This window comes from Cetorhinus maximus, chromosome 22, assembly GCF_964194155.1.
Source record: "Cetorhinus maximus chromosome 22, sCetMax3.hap1.1, whole genome shotgun sequence".
Lineage (NCBI taxonomy): Eukaryota > Metazoa > Chordata > Chondrichthyes > Lamniformes > Cetorhinidae > Cetorhinus > Cetorhinus maximus.
Window position 1 is genome coordinate 7,328,781 of NC_135900.1, and position 20,474 is coordinate 7,349,254.

At 44.1% G+C, this 20,474-nt stretch overlaps 1 protein-coding gene across 2 annotated transcripts in view; it reads left to right on the forward strand.

Annotated features, from left to right (window-relative positions):
• The window catches only part of btbd11b (BTB (POZ) domain containing 11b), a 126,076-nt gene that overhangs the window by 62,847 nt on the left and 42,755 nt on the right, over nt 1-20,474 (forward strand). For both annotated transcript variants that reach the window (XM_078567713.1, XM_078567714.1), the window contains exon 2: nt 11,212-11,352. In XM_078567713.1, the coding sequence (XP_078423839.1) occupies nt 11,212-11,352 (141 nt within the window). The remainder of the gene's footprint in view (nt 1-11,211; nt 11,353-20,474) is intronic.

Below are 20,474 nucleotides of genomic sequence, written 5' to 3' on the forward strand. Positions count from 1 at the left end.
TGAAAAAATTACACCCCAAAGGCGGTGATGATACAAACAAATTGAGGATTGTTCACTGTACGCCTTTGCCTCCTGACCTCTAAGTGGCTGCACACTGACAGCAGAGAGAAATAGTCCCAGAAAAACCCTATCCAAACTAAAGCTAAGAAAATTGTCACAGAGAAAACAATTGGCATTCAAAAAAAAACCCAGCGTTTGTATTGTTATTTATTTGTTCATGGGATGTGGGCATCGCTGGCTGGGCTAGTATTTATTAACTCTTCCTAATTGCCCTTGAGAAGGTGATAGTGAGCTGCCTTCTTGAACCGCTGCAGTCAGACTTTGTAGCTTAGGAACATAGGAGCAGGAGTCGGCCATTCTGCAACTCAAGCCTGCTCTGTCATTTAACTAGATCATGGTTGATCTTCTACCTCAATGCCATCTTCCCCCAGTACCCCTGTATCCCTTGCTGTCATTGGTGTCTAGAAATCTGTTGACCTCTGCTTTGAACATACTCAATGACTGAGCCTCTCACAGCCCTCTGGGATAGAGAATTCCAAAGATTCACCACCCTCTGAAGAAATTCCTCCTCACCTCGGTCTTATTCTGAGACTGTGTCCCCTCTGGTTCTTAACCAGGGGAGACATCTTTCCTGTATCCACCCTGATGAGCCTTGTTAGGCTTTTGTAAACTTCAATGAGATCACCTCTCATTCTTCGAAACTCTAGCAATTACAGGCCAAGTCTCCTCAATCTCCTCGTAGGGCAATCGCACCATCCCAGGGATTAATCTGGTGAATCTTCGTTGCATTCCTCCTGTGGCCTGTATATTCTTAGAAGTTTGAGACAGCTGAGTGGCTTGCTAGGCCATTTCAGAGGGCAGTTAAGAATTAACCACATGGTTCCTTACCTGATCTGGAGTCACATGTAGGCCAGACCAATTAAGGACAGCAGATTTCCTTCCTTAAAGGACATTAGTGAACCAGATGGGTTTCATGGCGGCCAACAATAGCTTTATGGTCACCGTTACTAAAACTGGCTTTTAATTCCAGATTTTTATTAATTAAATTTAACTTGAATTGACTTTATTAATTGAATTTAAATTCCACCAGCTGCCATGGTGGGATTTGAACCCATGTCCCCAGAGCATTGTCTTGGGCCTCTGGATTATTAGTCCAGTGACATTACCACTTTCTCCCCCCAGTTAGAGCAGCTTTAACATGGTAAAATGTCCCAAGGTGCTTCACTGGTGCATTATCAAACAAAAAATGACACTGAGCCACATAAGGAGATAATTAGGGCAGATGACCAAAAGCTTGGTCAAAGTGAAAAGTCTTAAGAAGCAAGTTAAAAGAATGAGAGGCACAGAGGTTCAGGGAGGTGTACTTGTGTCAGTTTTTCTTTAGTCCAGGGGCACTGGAGCCAGTGTTTAAACCAGTGACACCAGGTGTGGATTAAGTTCCTTTTTAGGTGTTTGACTCATTTGTGTCACTAACTGAATTCTTCCCCCATTGTGTGACGTGATGGAAAGTTAAATATTGCTGAAAAGAGGAACATGCTGCCGAAGCTTTTAATCTTGTACTCATCAGGACTTTGCTGAGTTGACTTGCCAACCAATCAGCACCCTTCTCTCCTTTAATATAAATTTGTGATTGTTTGAAATTTGGTATTCTTGTGTTTGTCCTGATGAGTACAAGATGAAAAACTTCGACAACATGTCTCTTTTTTTCAGCAAGATTCAAGCTCTGTTCTACCAAATGACAGAAAATTATTACCCTGTTGGATTCTAGCAAAATCCGCCCCCCCTCCCTTTTTTCTTCCTTCCTCCCCTCTCTCTTCCTCTCTCCTCTCCCTCCCTCTCTTTTTCTAACATGTACTGATTGCCATCTTTATACTGATGGTACCCTTCTGGTCTTGTACTGAGTATGAATCTCCTCTAAGGTACTGATTTTACAGCAGATGTTTATTGTGTCACCAGACAGTAGCAAATACTTTTTCGGAGCTTTCAATCAAATGAAGAGATGTGCTTATTTAGAAAGCTAATGCGATGTCTCCCTATCCTGGGATACGATGGGACCCTTGTCATGGGAAATGGCATGCTGCTGTGCAGCTGGATTAGGACATAAGGAATAAGATCATAAAAAATAGGGGCAGGAGTAGACCATTTGGCCCCTCGAGCCTGCTCAGTCATTCAGTTAGATCATGGCTGATCTGATTATGGCCTTAACTCCATTTTCCTGCCTGTGCCCCCCCCACGCCCATAACCCTTGACTCCCTTGCAATTCAGAAATCTTTCTAACTCAACCTTGAATATATCCGATGACCCAAGCCTCCACCGCTCTCTGGGGAAGAGAATTGCAAACACCAGCCACTGAGAGGAAACTCCTCCTCATCTCTGCCTTAAATGGAAGACCCTTATCTTTAAACTGTGCCCCCTAGGTTTCTATTCCCCCATGAGAGGAAACATCATCTCGTCAAACCCCCTCTGAATTTTATGTGCGTGACTTTAGCTGTGACATTGAGTCACGTGACAGGACTAGGCACTGCCACTGCCCCAATTCAGAGGCTGCATAAATCCCTTATCTTCTCTGAGGAACAAAGGTCAGGAATCTTCATCTGTCACTCAGCTAGTGACAGGCATCTAACGAGATGGAACCCAAGCAGACACCTTCCGCCTCCCACAACCTCTTCACTGGAACAGAATGTTTAATGAACTCTGATGTCAGAAGCGCAGGACAAACGAGCTACATCAATATAAAAGTAAAATACTGCGGAGGCTGGAAATGCTGGAAAAACTCAGCAGGTCTGACAGCGTCTGTGGAGAGAGAGAGACAGAGTTGACATTTCGAGTCTGTATGACCCTCCTTCAGAGCTAAGGGCCTAAATGGACGACATCGTCTGATTGGAAACCGCATCTCTTTTTTGAACAGCACCTCCCCTCAGATCCACTGGTTGATGGTCAAACACCTTGTCCAAGCCTGCTAGCACGGGAATGTTGGGGAAAGTAGGTCCAGTGTGAGATGCAGAAGGTGTTTGCTCTTGTGTTCCATTTTGTTCGGTGCCTGTCACTAGCTTAGTGACGGATGAGGATTGCTGACAAAGAGAAGGAGTGACAAGTGATTTATGCAGCCTCTGTATTGGGACAGCAGCAGCGCCTAGTCCTGTGAATTCCAGCTGTATTAGTTTGACACTACATTTATTGTGACTGAAACACTATTCTTTCCCGAGATAATTCTATGAAAGACGTCTATTGTACCATTCCCTAAAATGCAAATGAAAGACCTCAGCTTGGCCCTGTTTAGTTTTTCAGTCAGGTTCCTTTCCCTGAACAATGCAAATCAATACAACACAAAATAAAAACTACGGAAAAGCTGAGACCGTGTTGGTTTAACCCACGCCATCTCCCTCTCTCCCTCAATCTCACCCTACTATACTGCTTGACGTTACCCCCCACCCCCTTCTCTCTTAGACAGTCTGTGTTTGGGGTTGGGTTAAATTCACTCTGGCATTTTCTTTTTGGCTCCCAACACAAATCAACAGAAAGTCTTTAAAAACTGAGCTTATTCAGCAAAGAACTGTTTTTAACAATTTCCATTCTGCCTCACCCTCTCCTGAATCTTCATTAAATGTGGCTTCCAGAGCTCGAAATGTCTCCTTCCCACAACCACCAGCCAACTCCGCTCCCACCATGGCACAGTCCCACATCCTTGAATCTGCATAGATTCATTTAACATAAGCGACTTAGCATCACTTGCTCAAATATAGCTTTGATTGGCAGCTCTTTCTGAAATTTAATGTCAATTTGAATTTAACAGTCTCTGTTTTGAAGGTATTTATCAGGCCCTCTTGTTTGAATCAGTGAGTCTGTTGGAGAGAGTCAGACCAGGAAATGCTTACACTTAGAGAGAGATTACCCCAAATAAGAATATTATTGTATCAAACGTTGACACAACAATTCGGAGCTCTCTATTAATAGTAAAATACTGCAGATGCTGAAAATCTGAAATAAAAAGATCGGCAGGGATGACAGCATCTGTGGAGTGAAGCAGAGTTAACGTTTCAAGTCCGATTTGACTCTTCATTTCTGAAGAAGAGTCGTACCTGACTCTCTCTCTCTCTCTCCACAGATGCTGCCAGACCTGCTGAGTGTTTCCAGCACTTCGTTTTTATTTCAGACTATATATTATTTTCTATTAATCAAGGAGCTGTCTAAGTGAACATACTAAGTGAATATAAAACTTTTCTGCCCCATGCTATTTAGTAAACAGCAACAAAAATGACTTGAGCAATAAATTTGGAAACCTCACCGAACCCTGTTAGTGGTAGAAATCTGGTGATCTCGGGGACGTGTTGATACCACTTGTCACTCTCTGGGATACCAAGGTCCCAAACTGAAAGCTTGCATTTATGGAGGTTTTCCCCCATCTTGGGGGAGGTGGTGGTGGAATAGTGGTATTATCACTGGACTAGTATTCCAGAGATCCAGGGTAATGTCCTGGGGACCCGAGTTTGAATCCCACCATGGTAAATGGTGAAATTTGAATTCAATTTTTTTAAAAATCTGGGATTATAAGTCTGATGATGACCACGAAACCATTGCCGATTGTTGTAAAAGCCCATCTGGTTCACTAATGCTCTTTAGGGAAGGAAATCTGCCTGGTCTGGCCTGGCTTACATGTGACTCCAGACCCACAGCAATATGGTTGACCCTTAAATGCCCTCTGACCAAGGGATGCCAACATCCCATTAAATAAATATATCAAAAAAAAATATGGTTCTCATGGGGTATCACTAGGCTGCACACCTGGCATTCAGGCTGTTATTTTGCGGACAATTGTTATTTTGCATGTTTGAAAATGATCATTAGGCTGATTCTCGGGGCACCCTCTGTACGAAGGTCAATTCTACAGGAATTTTATAATCCTTTCCCCTCAATATTCCTGTTTCTCTTTTATCTTCACTCGGATGTTAACTGTATCTCAGGAATAGCACTGTCGTGTTTGGACCAGAAGGTTCTGGGTTCGAGTCTCACTCCACAGGCTTGAACACAAAAATCAAGGTTGACACTTCAGTGCAGGACTGTAGGGAGTGCTGCAGAGTCGGAGGTGCTGTCTTTTGGATGAGATGTTCAATCAAGACCCTGCCTGCCTCTTAAGGTGGATGTAAGTGATCCTGTATCCATTATTTGAAGCAGAAGCTCCTTCAACAGTCGCTTCCAAACCCACAACCTCTACCATCTAGAAGGACAAGGGCAGCAGACAGATGGGAACACCACCACCTGGAAGTTCCCCTTCAAGCCACTCACCATCCTGACTTGGAAATATATTGCCGTTCCTTCACTGTCGCTGGGTCAAAATCCCTCCCTAACAGCACAGTGGATGTACCTACACCATACGGACTGCAGCGGTTCAAGAAGGCAGCTCACCACCACCTTCTCAAGGGCAATTAAGGATGGGAAGCAAATGCTAGCCCAGCCAGCACATCCCATGAACAAATCAAAATAAAAGCAAGGGAGTTATCCTCAGTGTCCTGGCCAATAATTGTCCCTCAATCAACACCGCTAAAACAGATAACCCAATCATTATCTCACTGCTGATTATGGGAGCTTTCTCTGTGCAAATTGACTGTTGTATTTTCTACTTTACAACAGTGATTACACTTCAAAGGTACTGGTTGTAAAGTGCTTTGAGACATCCTAACGCCGAGACAGGTGCTATATAAAGTGCAAATCTATCTTAATGTAGGACTTTTAAGATTATTAGTACGTTTCTTGACTCTTGCTTCACAACGTGATTTACACAGTTTTAGCAAACTGGGACAAAAGCAAAATACTGCAGATGCTGGAAATCCGAAATAAAGACAGAAAAAGCTGGAATAGTCAGCAGGTCAGGCAGCATCTGCGGAGAGAAAAAACAGGAGTTAAACCCCGTTTCACCCCACAGCTGTTGCCCGACCTCCTGAATATTTCCAGCATCTTCCGTTTTCATTAGCTAACTGGAATCCGGTGGAAACTGGAGTTTCAGGGGCGTATGAATGCGTTTGTGAATACAACAAGGCTAAAACTGTAGTACGGAGGTTGATCTGTCCTTGCACATCTCCATGCTGCCTGCTGAAAGGTTTTAGTTTTCCGAATTGATCGAATGCCAAAGAAAACAAAGTAAGCTGTGGACACACCCACTGGGAGAAGCCTGAAGGAGCCATTTGAAGATGAGAGTTGAAATCCAGGCCACGACCATCCCATACCAATCCACTTCTAATGTGGTTTTTGATGTTGTTGACTTGAGTGTTTTTGTTCCATTTGGCACAGAACCATAGTCAAACCGCGCAGCCCAAGAGCTTTGATTTATTTTAATAAATGTGGAAGAGGCTGAGAACTCTATATTCTGCAGCAAGTTTTGTTAGTTTAACCACCAGCCCAAGTCAAAGGGAAATTGGAGGCTTTGGTTATTAATTACTCATAGCACCTTTCAATATTAAAACCTTACACCGAGAAGAAAAACTTACATTTACATAGCGTCTTTCATGACCGCAGGACGTCCAAAAGCACTTTACCACCGATGAAATACTTTTAAAGTGAGGTCACTGTTGTAATAAATGCATGTACTTCCCATTTACTTTCACCGCTATGAATTCTTACGAGCTCATTTATAGTATAACGTGGTCACGCTGTAATTACTAGCTAACCGGTGTAGGTGTTTCAGTGCCACCACTGGTAGGAGGGTGTCATTACAGCGTGACAAGTTTACACAGAGAGATCGCATTATAAATGCGGACATAGACAATATAAAAGTAACGTCAGGATTTATGGCTTCAGGATGAGGACTGAATTACATCTGAATGTCCTGGTCCAGTCATCCCCATGTCCTCTAACCCTTCTTCACCTGAAGATTGCATTTGATCTTGACTCCCCCTGTGTATTGTCACCAGAGATTGACTAGTGCTAGTGAAATGTGATGCTCACAGCTGCGTTGCCTCCAGTGAGCAGTGCTGATTTGTTAATGAATGATCTATTATTGCTTATACAACAGTTGTTGATGTCTCCATGTCAAGGCCATTACTTATCAGTGAGGGGTAGCAATGGGCACAGGTGCTGGCCTACACTGCAAAGCCAAGATGCTCGGTTTAGTGTTGTAGAGAGTCTGTTACTGGACTAATAATCCAGAGGTTGTGAGTTCAAATCCCACCATGACAGTGTGAAAATTTTTAATTCAGTTGCAAAAAAACGTCTGGAGAAAGAATTAACATTTCTAATGGAAGGTTATCAACCTGAAATGTTAACTCTGTTTCTTTCTGTATAAATAGTGCCTGACCTGCTGAATATTTACAGCTTTCTCTGTTTTTACTTCAGATTTCCAGCCTACACAGTGTTTTGCTTTTGTAAAGAATGTGAATCCCAGCAAAAGCTGTTGGTTTGTCATAAGACCCCAACTTGTTCACTAATGTCATTTTAGGGAAGGGAGCCTGCACTTTTACTGTGTTAAATTTCACCTGTCAAGTGTCCGTCCATTCCACCAGCCTGTCGAGGTCCTCTCGAAGTCTATCACTATTCTCCTCACAGTTCGCAATAGTTCCAAGTTTTACGTCTTCTGCAAATTTTGGAATTGTGCCCTGTACACCCAAGTCTCGGTCATTAATATGGATGGATAAAGACAGTGGGCCTCATGTGGACCCCTGGGGAACCCCACTGTGTACCTTCCCCCGTCCCATAAAACAACCATTCACCACTACGCTCTGTTTCCTGTCTGTCAGCCAACTTCATATCCATGCTGCCACTGTCCCTTTTATACTCGGTGGGCTTCAACTTTGCTGACAAGTCTATTTTGTGGCACTTTATCAAACTGAGGTCGGATACCAATTGCACACTGCTGGAGTTTTTTTTAATGGATATCCTCAGGTTCCGGTTTGCTTCTGGTCCCCACATCCTGTGTTCCAGTGAAGAACCCAGATGAAATTAAACACCTATCCCTCTCCCTCCCCCCACCATCTCTCTCCGATGTTAACTGTTCAGCGTTCACTGACATTTTTCACCTTCTCTGCTCTCTTTCTGTAAAAAAAAAATAAACTGATCCACATCCAAAACAGTTTTTGTTTTAAAAATAAAACCTAGAAACAGTATTTTTAGTGGGGTTTGAAAGCACAACATTTGTTCCTGATGACACACCTATCCATACATTGTTCCGCTTGTAATGACGGAACATAGTGATTCACCTGCAGGTCACCACACCTTCCGTTCCAGTCAGTGATATCACCCCAGCTAGACTCTCACTGATTCAGCTTCTGGATCTGACAATCTGAAGTATTCTTTCGGACCACACTTGTCCTGTGTTAGGTCTCTGATCCCATCACATTGCTCCCTGAGGCAACAGAACCTGTTGGCAGCGGCATCAGTTAATCCTGTTAATTTCCATCGTTGTGGGATAACCTTCAAAACATCGGCGCAAAAATCAAACGTTTCAGATCCCACAGTTAAAGGAAGATCTCTTCACTGAAGTGATGGGCAAATCTTTGTTTACAAACTTGAGGCAATCCATAAACCTTGTCAAACAGATCATCATTTCACATGACATTTCATAAACGTGACTCATCGCATTTTCAGACAACCAATTTAAAATCTTCACTAAGAGTATGTGAAGGGTTGGGGGAAAATTTACTCAGAAGGTTGTTGGACCACGGAATGTTGTGCCACAGAGAGTGGTTGAAGCAAAAAACAAAGTAGTTTTTAATGCAAAAGAGGTTAAACATTATGACGTAGAGGAATATACAGGGCCATGCAGAGAAAGTGAGGCGGTGAGATTAGTTTGGGATCGATACAAGGCTACGGGGAGAGAGCGGAGCAGTGGGATTAGTTTGGGATTGATACAGGGCTATGGGGAGAGCGTGGGGCAGTGAGATTAGTTTGGGATTGATATAGGGCTATGGGGAGAGAGTGGGGCACTGGGATTAGTTTGGGATTGATTCAGCGCTATGGCGAGAGAGCGGGGTGGTGGAATTAGTTTGGGATTGATACAGGGCTATGGGGAGAGAGTGGGGCACTGGGATTAGTTTGGGATTGATACAGGGCTATGAGGAGAGAGTGGGGCAGTGGGATTAGTTTGGGATTGATATAGGGCAATGGGATTAGTTTGGAATTGATATAGGGCTATGGGGAGAGAGTGGGGCAATGGGATTAGTTTGGGATTGATACAGGGCTATGGGATTAGTTTGGGATTGATATAGGGCTATGGAGAGAGAGTGGGGCAGTGGGATTAGCTTGGGATTGATACAGGGCTATGGGGAGAGCGGGGCAGTGGGATTGGTTTGGGATCGATACAGGGCTATGGGGAGAGAGTGGAGCAGTGAGAATAGTTTGGGATTGATACAGGACTATGGCGAGAGAGCGGGGTGGTGGGATTAGTTTTATTTGCTCTTCAAAAGATCCAACACACACAAAATTCTCTCGGTGATGTAAAGTCGTTTGACTCTGTTACTAGATAGGGTGAGAGTTTAGTTTATTGGGGGCGAAGGGTTGTATTGAGGATGGACAATGGGGCAAGATCATGAGAGAAATATTGAAGGAATTCCTGAAACATTCTAGATTAACATGAGGAGGTGAGGGTTCACAGCCAGGAGTTTGGAGCTAGCATTAGAGTTTGTCTGTGTGCCTGAGTACTCCATCATTTAGGTATGATAGCCACATTCCAGAGTTTAGTCCATTTCCAAATCTACACTCAGCAGTTTCATGAGCATGAGGCTTTTCACAAGAGTTACTGACAGTAATACAAATCATATTCTGGTTTGACAAGGTTTTTTGTCCAGTGACAGTTGTTTGATGTTTCAGATCTGTGGCAGTGTTATTAGTGACGTAAAATAAACGCTCTGAAGAAGGGTCATACAGACTTGAAATATTAACTCTGTTTCTCTCTCCACAGATGCTGTCAGACCTGCTGAGTTTTTCCAGCATTTTCTGTTTTCATTTCATCATTGGTAATGTAATTGTGACCCAGAGCAGTCCAAACCCTCCTAAAACCTCACCTGCACACAATCTTAATCTGAATCCCTGCACCCACACCCACACACGATCTCAATCCGAACCTCCTCTATTGGGTTCCAGGCCCAACAATGGGTGGTGCGTAAAGCAACACGCTGCTACCGCTTCTCTATTTTCTGACCTTTTAACCTATCTTCCTATTCCACTTTAGTTAACTCTGCCTTCATACCATTGTAATTGGCTTTATTTAAGTTTGAGAAACTAGTTTCAGACCCACTTTTCTCAGGGGAGACGGCGGCATTGCAGTAATGTCACTGAACTAATACTCTAGAGGAAAACAGAATTACCTGGAAAAACTCAGCAGGTCTGGCAGCATCGGTGGAGAAGAAAACAGTTGACGTTTCGAGTCCTCACAACCCTTCAGCAGAACTGACTTCAGTTCAGTTCAGTTTCACTTCAGTTCTGCCGAAGGGTCGTGAGGACTCGAAACGTCAACTGTTTTCTTCTCCACCGATGCTGCCAGACCTGCTGAGTTTTTCCAGGTAATTCTGTTTTTGTTTTGGATTTCCAGCATCCGCAGTAGCTTTTAGCTTTTTGTTTTTAATACTCCAGAGGCCTAGGCTTTGGATTTCAAATGGCAGCTGCAGGAATTTAAATTAAATTAATAAAATGCGGGAATTATAAAGCCAGCCTCAGTAATGGAGACCATGAAACTATCATCCATTGTCATAAAAACCTATATGGTTCACCAATGCGAAGGAAATTCTTAACCGGTCTGGCCTACATATCAGTCCAGACCCACAGTTGACCCTTAACTGCCCTATGAAATGGCCTAGCAAGCCACTCAGTTCAAGAGCAGTTAGGGATGGGCAACAAATGCTGGCCTTGCCAACGATGCCCACATCCCATGAAAGGACAATTGAAGAACAAGGCCTTTTTTAATGATGGGGTAAAGGGGCTTGGATTTTACCCTGTTGAGCTGAATTGCTTGATTTTTGTCTCATGTAATATAAATCAATCTGTGATATAGAGGCAGGTTAATTGCATTGAATAAAACTCCATGTAAGTGTGTAAAGACAGACAGTGATTGGGAGATTAGCAGATGCTGTTTTACCGTGGAGACGGCGAATTTTTATGAAGCCCCTTCTTTCATACAGGATATGAAAGCTTTCTTAAAATGGAAATGTAATAGAGATGGACTGTTTCTAACAACCGAGGGGCGATGCTTTGTGTTTCACTCTTTTTCTCACCTTGGTTACACTCTAGGAATCCTGAGCCTGCCCGAGAGCCTGAACTTGAACAGCGAGATGAACAAGTCTGAAGGAACTCCGATGTACAGTCAGTCCGAGCTCCGAGCTATTGAGCAGTCTTTACTGGTTACTCGTGTAGGAAGCATCGCTGAACTCAGTAAGGAAAGAATTTAATCATTCAAGCATTTCCATCGTTCCGCACCACCACAGCCCACTGCGCAAGTGTGTAAACGATGCTTTGATCTCTGAGATTTCATTAATGCGAACATACCTTTCATGCATTGAGCCCTCCTGTTGCTGAACACTATCCTCAAAAAGTTTGAGCTGCATTCTTCACTAGCACAGGGATTGTTCTTTGCGTTCACAGTGTCGGAAAATGCCGCAGTGACGCTGTTCAAACTCGAACTCCTCACAACTTGCATACAAACAAGGAGCAGGATGAGGCCATTCAGCCCCTCGAGCCTGCTCCACCATTTAATAAGATCATGGGCTGATCTGATGGTAACCTGAAATCTGCATCCCGCCTACCCCTGATAACCTATCAGCCCCATTGCTTACCAAGAATCTATCCACCTCTGCCTTAAAAATATTCAAATACTCTGCTTCCACCACCTTTTCAGGCAGAGTTCCAAAGACTCACAACCCTCTGAATGAAAAAACTTTGCCTCATCTCCATTTTAAATGGGCGACCCCTTATTTTTAAACAGTGACCCCTAGTTCCAGATTTTTGCACAAGAGGAAACATCCTCTCCACATCCACCCTGTCAAGACCCCTCAGGATCTTATATGTTTCAATCAAGTTGCCTCTCACTCTTCTAAACTCCAGCGGATACAAGCCCAGCCTGTCCAACCTTTCCTCATAAGACAACCCACCCATTCCCGGTATTAGTCTGGTAAACCTTCTCTGAACTGCTTCCAACGCGTTTACATCCTTGCCTCCTGATGATGTGAAAGGGAAGATTTTATGATTAAATTGCCCTCGAATCATTTCAGAGACATCTGGATACCACACTGGGAATGGCAGCGTAGTGGTAATGTCATTGGGCTAGTAATCCAGCGGTGTGTGCTCTGGGTACAGGGGTTCAAATCCCATCACAGCAGCTGGGATTCAATTAATTAATAAACCTGGAATAAAAAGCTAGTTTCATTAATAATCATCGTGAAGCTACCGGATTGGTGTGAAAACCCGCCTGGTTCATTAGTGTTCTTTTAGGGGAGGAAATATGACCTGGTCTGGCCTACACGACCCACAATAATGTGGCTGACTGTTAACTGCCCTCTGAAATGGCCGAGCAAGTTGTAGGCGACTCACCATCGCCTGCACAAGGGCAATTAGGGATGGGTGATAAATGCTGTCCTAGCCAACAATGCTCTCATCCCAAACACCAAGAAAAAGAACACGAGAGGAGATCTTAAGACATTTCTGGATTACTATGGGTTAACTTATCTTGTTTCACTGCCAAGTGCAATGACTGAAGGGGTAAATGGGATTGAAGTCAGCTCAGTCATGATTTATTAATTAATTGAATTTAAATTCCTCCAGCTGCCGTGGTAGTGAACAGGTTCAAGGGGCTGAATCGGCCCCATCTCTCCTGAAAAAGGAATAGTGTCCCTTAGGGGGCTTGGTGGGGGTTGGGACCAATGCTCTAAGTGATCTGGACTTAGAAAATGGGGATGGGGAGGGGGATCATCGAAATTTTCAGATGACACAAAATTACAGAGCATAAGTATCTCTGGAGAGGATTGTGAGAGACTTCAGGAAGTTATATCCAGACTGGTCAGCCTGACACTTAGATGTTGGCTTAAATTTAGTGGGAAAATGTGAAATAATGCATTTTTGGAGGACGATTAAAGAGAAATGGCGAAACTCTCAAAGGAGTTGAGCAGCAGAAATATGCAAATGTAGCAAAGTGGGAAACTAATTGACGAAGTTTTTTTTAAAAAAACAATCCAAGGTTTTATCAAGAGGGCCACAGATTTGAAAAGCAAAGGGGTAATATTGAACTTGTACAGATAACTGGTTAGGATTCAGGTAGGAAGTTGTGTCCAGTTTTCGGCACCTTACTTTAAGAAGTTTTTAAAAATTCTTTCATGGGATGCGGGTGTCACTGGCAAGGCCAGCATTTGCTGCCCATCCCTAATTGTCCTTGTACTGAGCGGCTTGCTGCACCATTTCAGAGGGCAGATAAGATTGAACCACAAGTCGTGTAACTGGGTCATTTGTGACCTGAAAGGGTGGCCGTTCCTGCCGCTTTGTGAGTTGCCCCAGGCCCCAGGCAAGGGTCTGTTGCTTAGGGTCACGAGTCTTGGCCAACAGCGGAACCTGTGACTCTCCAGTGGTGAACCTCAAGGGACAGTGGTCGCTTACAAGCCGAGGATCCTTTGGGAAGAGGACTTGCCCGAGGACTGCAGCTGGGAACCGCGAGGAGGGCAACTGGAAACCACCTCGTGTATTCTTTTCCCTAGTCATACTGCTCATTGCAGTTGTAAAGTGGGAGGTTCCCACGAGCAGCTGAAGAGGAGAGCGCGAGATCACAAGTCCAGAAGAAATGAGCACAGGACCTGCCTTTAGGCTGATCACTACTACTTTAGGAAGGGTAACAAGGCTGTGGAGAAGGCACAAAAGAGATTTACTGAGAAGATCGTAGGGATAGGAGGGTTTGGTTATGAGGAATAGCTGGGATTGTTTTCATTCGAGTGGAGAAGGCGAAGAGGAGATCTGATAGAGGTGTTCAAGATCATGAAGTGTTTTGATGAAGCAATTAGGGGAAAGTGATTTCCACTAATTGGTGAATCTATAACTCGAGGCTGTAAACATAGGATCGCTGCCAAGAGAGGATGGGAGAAGTTTTTTTTTGCAGGAGGGGTGTTGGGACATGGAATTTGCGGCCAAAACAAGGGTAGAAGCAGAATCCTGAGCAGCTTTTACAAGGGAAATTGATAAATATGTATGAACGATTGTCCACAAAAGTACAGGGATAGAAATTGGGACTCTTTCCGAAAGTCATCACAAGCACAGTGGGCCAGCTGGCCTCTTTATGCTGTAAAATTCTGCGTGGGGAAAGATGCAGCCAGTTTACTTACAGCTGCAATCAGCAATGAGGTGCGTGACTAATTAATCTGATTGGTGATGTTTGAGGGAGGAATGTTGGCCAGGACAACAGGAACCCCTTGCCGTTCTTCAAATTGTGACATGGGATCTTTCAACTACCCCCTGAATCCTTGATGGTGCCCACATTTAGCATCTTATCCTGCCGCCTTCCCTCAGTACTCGTTCTTGGAGTGGAGCTTAAACTCACAGTTCTCTAACCCAGAGCTGAGAGTGCCTACTACTGAGCTAAGCCGGTATGACTGTGTAGACATGTCTAAACATTACAGCATCAGGATAGATTTCTTCCCATGCCGCTCGCACATACAGACTATTAGTGAGGGCACCAATCTCAACCAGTGAGTTAACTTAAGACCCAGACAATATACCATTGTTCACTTCACAAGGATGCTTGGGAGTCAGTCACAGGCAGGCTCTTGCTGCCTAGTTTGAGGAGTTCTTGGCTCCCCATTTCCTATGGTGTTTGGGGTGAAAAGAAAAGTTTCTGTTTCCTGACACTGGTGATTAGAAAGTGATTTGCACACTCGACTCGCAGCTATTGTTCCTGTTTACATGCTTGATACATCTGTACCAGCAAAAGGAATAGCTGGAAAATGATAGCAATGCTTGAGTAATTTTTGGCAAACAAGGCTCGCTTGGTTGGAAGGAGACAGTCAAACGCATCGCTGAACCTTGGCAGATTCCAACTTCATGTAAACCCAATTGACCCACCCCTTTCAAAATAGATACAAAAGGTGAGCCAAGTCCATCAATGTCCTGGTGAATCATCTCCCACCACTCCCACTATCTGTTTATCTGTGTCTCCACTGCAATGGTTCATTAATCTCTCTTACTTTTGGACAGTCCAATCTCATTTAAGTTGAGTGAATTAAGCGACTTAATGGCCATTCCATCGTGTTTACCACTTTCTTCAGGATTGAAAGAATGTGCTTGCTCTGTCACTACTCTGTAGCTGTAGGAGTGCACAGCTAACTGTATAAGCCAAACCCAACAACGGAACTTCATCGGTGCCCTGAAACTGTCCCACCCTGATAGTCTGCCTGCTGCTTCTACTGCCTGTGGTCTCCTTGGCACCCTTGTCTCCCGTGTTTTCCACCCCACCACCCCCCCACCCATCTTCTATGCCACAATGCAGTCAGGTGACCATCATTAACTGAGCCAGTGTGGTCAGAGCACGTTGCTATCAGCTGTACTGTCTCAAATGTTCCTGCCTGACCCAGCAACCACCAAGATCATTTTTTTATGAGGAATGTTACCGGTGACATGGCTGCACCTTTTTTGTGACCACGCCTGGAGCACTATGTGCAGTTTTGGTCTCTGTACCCAAGGAAGGATATACTTATACACTTACCTTAGAGAAAATGCAACAATGGTTCCTGGACTGATTCCTGGGCCAAGAGGGTTGATCTATGATGAGACCCTGTGCTAATTTGGCCTTTATTCTCTGGAGTTTAGAAGAATGAGAGGTGATCTTATCGGAACACATCAGGTTCTGAGTCAGCTTGCTTCCCCTAGCTGGGGAATACAGAACATTGTGCGTGCCCTTCTCCCCGCCCCCACACACCCCCCCCTTCAGGATAAGTGGGGTCGACCACTTAGGACTGAGACGAGGAGAAACTTCTTCACACAGCTGGTTGTAAATCTTTGGATCTCTCTACACCAGAGAGCTGTGGAGGCTCGGTCAATGGGTATAGTCAATAAATCTGTGGGTTCGAAGGGAATCGAGGGGTATTGGAATCGGGTGGGAAAGTGGAGTTGAGGTGGAAGATCAGCCTTGATTGTATTAAATGGTAAGCAGGTCGAGGGGCTGTGACACTCCGGACAGTGAGAGAGTCCAAATCCTTTGTAGTTTGGGAACAGCAGAATATTTGCCTGGTGTGTACAAAATTTTGCTACATATGAACATTCCTTTGTGTTCTTATGAGATGACTATTTGTTTGTCATAAATATGATTGAGAATGTCCTGCCATATTGTGTTGCAGTTTCCCATGAAGTAACTGCAAGCTAACACTACCTCTCAGTCTTGCATCACCTCTAACCACCATCTGTTGCTCATCTCCCACCACCACACCCAACCACCACCAAGCACGCCACCCCCCCCTCCCATCCCAAACACCACCCCCCCAAACTTGGGCTTCATCCTCCAATCTTGTAAGTCATAGCAGAGGGTCCTTGATACAAAGTCGATGGTCGTCATCCCATGGCTCCTCCTTGTTTGGCCGTTGATTTTAAAAATTGTCTTGCTTTACTGAATCCCAAGGTTAAATCTTCCAAGATGTTACAGAAAAAGGCTGTCTGTAAACACTTCTAACAATTGCACTTCAAAAAGAAAATCCCTCTTTTAAAAACATTTGGTTATTGAACAGACTCTAAACATTGTTGTTTAGAGGGTTTCTGAACAGGAAGGCCATCCAATGTGCTGCAGGGACTTTAAGCCTAGTTTATGGAATCCCTTCTCTGAATCTAACCCTTGGGGGCCTTGGCAGTATTCTGGTGAATCTGCGTTACATTCCTTCCACGGCCAATAGCAAGGATAAGGTACAGCGCCCAGAGCTGTATACGGTTCTCCAGTATTGACCTAACCAGAGCTTTGCATAGTGTCACGAGTCACTGGGGACAGTGCGCTGCAATATCAAGCCCCACTGCTCCCCGAGCCGTGACAAATGTGAAAAGTTTGATCAAACCACCCAACTGTTTAACTTTGGTTAACAGAATACGAGCACTAGGTTTGTAAACTTAATAAGTAAATAACTGTTTATTGAACAAATTGTCTTTAACCAGTGGCAAAAGAAAGAAATATGAACAGCTAATTTCTAACTCCATAACCTAAACCCTACCCCTTCTTACATCCCTATACACGCACATACAAGACACACAAAAACATGGATTTTAAGGGTGAGAGTAAACAGTTCAATAGCACCAATTCCGGAGCACAGGATTCGATGGGTTGATTTTGATCGATGTCTTCCAAATTCCTTTCAGTTTTTTGTTGATGACACAAGGTGCTCTTCCCAGCACTTTCAGCCCTTAGTTCACTGGTTGAGCACTTGCTTTTCAATGTCTCTAATGGTGTTTTTCCCCTTTTCCTCTTGACAGGGGTTTTTCAGAGACAGAGCAGGTCATAGAGATATAAGGAAAAATAATCCAGCTAGCTATTATTGTATGTTTACTGGAATCTTACACACACAGGAGAAATAGGTTTTAGGTCTTTTCTCTTTTCAGGCTAGGAGCTTTTCTCTGCTGTACTGCTCTCACACAAACCCTGGTCATCTGGTTAGGAGCCAATTACAATGTTGCCAGGCAGTTCCCCGTCAAGCTGGACTCCTCCTTGGCATCATCCTGCCTTTCAAGGCACACTCTGTCCCAGGACAGCAACATTGTATATATCCCTCAAGCTGTTCCAGTAGACGTGCCTTTTGAACTTCAGCCATTGTAATTTTAATCCATAGTCCAACAGAAATAAAAAGATATGCTCTTTACTATAGCTATAGCAAAACATACTTTCCTTGCTATTCTAGCCATCTTGTTATGAAGGCTAACATTCCATTAGCTTTTTGATTGCTTTTGATTGTTTAGGTGATCTGTAGGCAATGAATTGGTGGAAGCAGAGCCTTTGAATATTTTTAAGGCAGAGCTAGATATATCCTTGATTAACAAGGAGTGAAAGGTTATCGGGCGTTGGCAGGAATATGGGGTTGAGGTTACAATCAGATCAGCCATGATCTTATTGAATGGCAGAGCAGGCTTGAGGGGCTGAGTGGCCTACACCTGCTTCTAATTCGTTTGCATGTTCGTATGAATCCTTACAGCTCTTGGGATCTCCATTGTTCTTAGCTTTCCACCATTTAAATAACGCATGGATTTATCCTTTGTGACCCAAAATATTATATTCTGGATATCCAGCTGGTGAAGGACAGGCAGTCCTGGAGTCGGTCTTTACTCGGTCTTATATTTATTTACAGAGTGAAACATTACAAGCATACTCCTCCTAACCCAACCGGAACCCAGTTTCAGTAAGTGTCTGATTACATGTGCTCAAGTGAAACCACAAATAATCCCCTCCACCAGCATCCAATTAAACAAATTGATATACAATTAACACTAAATGGATGACCTCACACTTACATGTGTTGAAATCCACCTGCCATGGTTTCACCCACTCACTCAATCTATCAATGTCTCTGGAATTTTGTACTCCCATCTGTGTTACTTCTTACACTTTGTGTCTTTGGCAAACTTAGATATAGAGCTCTCTATTGTGTTGTTTAAGTCATTAGTGAGTGTAGTGAATAGTGAGACACTGGCGCCTAAGTATTGGAAAGGCATTGATGAGAAGCCTAAGGGAAAGGAAATGGAATGTTGGAATGTGTTGTGTAACCACCATAAGCAGCACTGCTAGTGTCTGCAAACAGCCACTATCACTTGTCCAGTCTATGAGGTGAATAATGGAGGGGAGAAGGTTTATGACATAAGACCTTAACAAATAGGAGCAGGAGTAGGTCATTCAGCCACTCAAGCCTGCTCTGCTATTCAGTAAGATCATGGCTGATCTGATTGTTGCCTTAACTGCACTTTCCTGCCTGTCCACTATCCCCCCCACCCCCCCACTCACCCACTGGTAACCCTTGACCTTGGGGTGATGGTGGTGTCGTGGTAATGTCACTGCACTAATAATCTAGAGGCCCAGGATAATGTCCAGGGGGCACGGGTTCAAATCTCATCACAGCAGTAGATGGAATTTAAATTCAGTTAATAAACCTGGAATATAAAGTTAACCTCAGTAATGGTGACCATGACAACCATCATCGATTGTCGTAAAAATCCATCTGGTTCACTCATGCCCTTTGGGAAGGAAATCTGCCATCCTTACTTGGTCTGGCCTACATGTGACACCAGATCCACAGCAATGTGGTTAACTCTTAACCCTCTGAAATGGCCTAGCAACCCCCTCAGTTCAAGGGAAATTAGGGATGGGCACAAAATGCTGGCCTTGCCAGTGACATCCACATCCCTTGAAAGAATAAACAGAAACGCCTTGTCGATCAAAAGTCTGTCTATGTCAGCCTTGAATATGTTCAATGACCCAGCCTCCTCTGCTCTCTGGGGAAGAGAATTCCACAGACTTATGACCCTCTGAGAGAGGGAGTTCCTCCTCATCCCTGTGTTAAATGGGAGATCACTTATTTTGAAGCTGTGTCCCCTAGTTCTAGACTCCTCCACAGGGGGGAAACATCCTCTCAGCAACTACTCTGTCAAGCTCCTTTTAGAATCTTTTATCTTTCAATAAGATCACCTCTCATTCTTCTAACCTCCAGTGAGTATAGGCCCAACCTGCTCAATCTTTCCTCATAAGACAAACCCCTTCATCCCAGGAATCAGCCCAGTGAACCTTCCCTGAACTGCCTCCAATGCAAGTGTGTCCCTCCTTAAGTAAGGTCACCAAAACCGTGCACAGTACTCTAGGTGCGGTCTCACCAATAACTAATATCAAAGGAAAGAACATAAGAGCAGGAGTAGGCCATTCAGCCCATCAAACCTGCTTCACCACTCAACTACATCGTGGCTGATCATCTACCTCCACGCCATTTTTCCGGACTACCCCATATCCCTTGATGTGATTAAGTAACTAAAAACCTATCAATCTCTGTCTTGAACATACTCAATGACTGAGCCTCCACAGCCCTCTGAGGTAGAGAATTCTAAAGATTCACCACCCTCTGAGTGAAGAAATTCCTCCTCATCTCAGTCCTAAATAGTCTGCCCCTTATTCTGAGACTGTGGCTCCTGGTTCTAGATGCCCCACCCACCCCCCCTCAGCCAGGGGAAATATTCTTCCTGTATATACCCTGCTGAGCCCTTAAGAATTTTGTAACTTTCAATGAGATCATCCTCTCTTCTTCTAAACTCTCGAAAATACAGGCCCAGTCTCCTCAATCTCTCCTCATAGGACAGTCCTGCCACCCCAAGAATCAGTCTGGTGAACCTTCATGGCGCTCCCTCTATGGCAAGTATATCCTTCCTTAAGTAAGGAGACCAAAACTGTACACAATACTCCAGGTGTGGTCTCACCAAGCTTTTATACAATTGAAGCAAGATAGGGAAAAGATGAGGAAAGGCCATTCAAGCCAAGAGATTCTCCTCCTGGTGTTCAAACTCATCCATTTCACCCA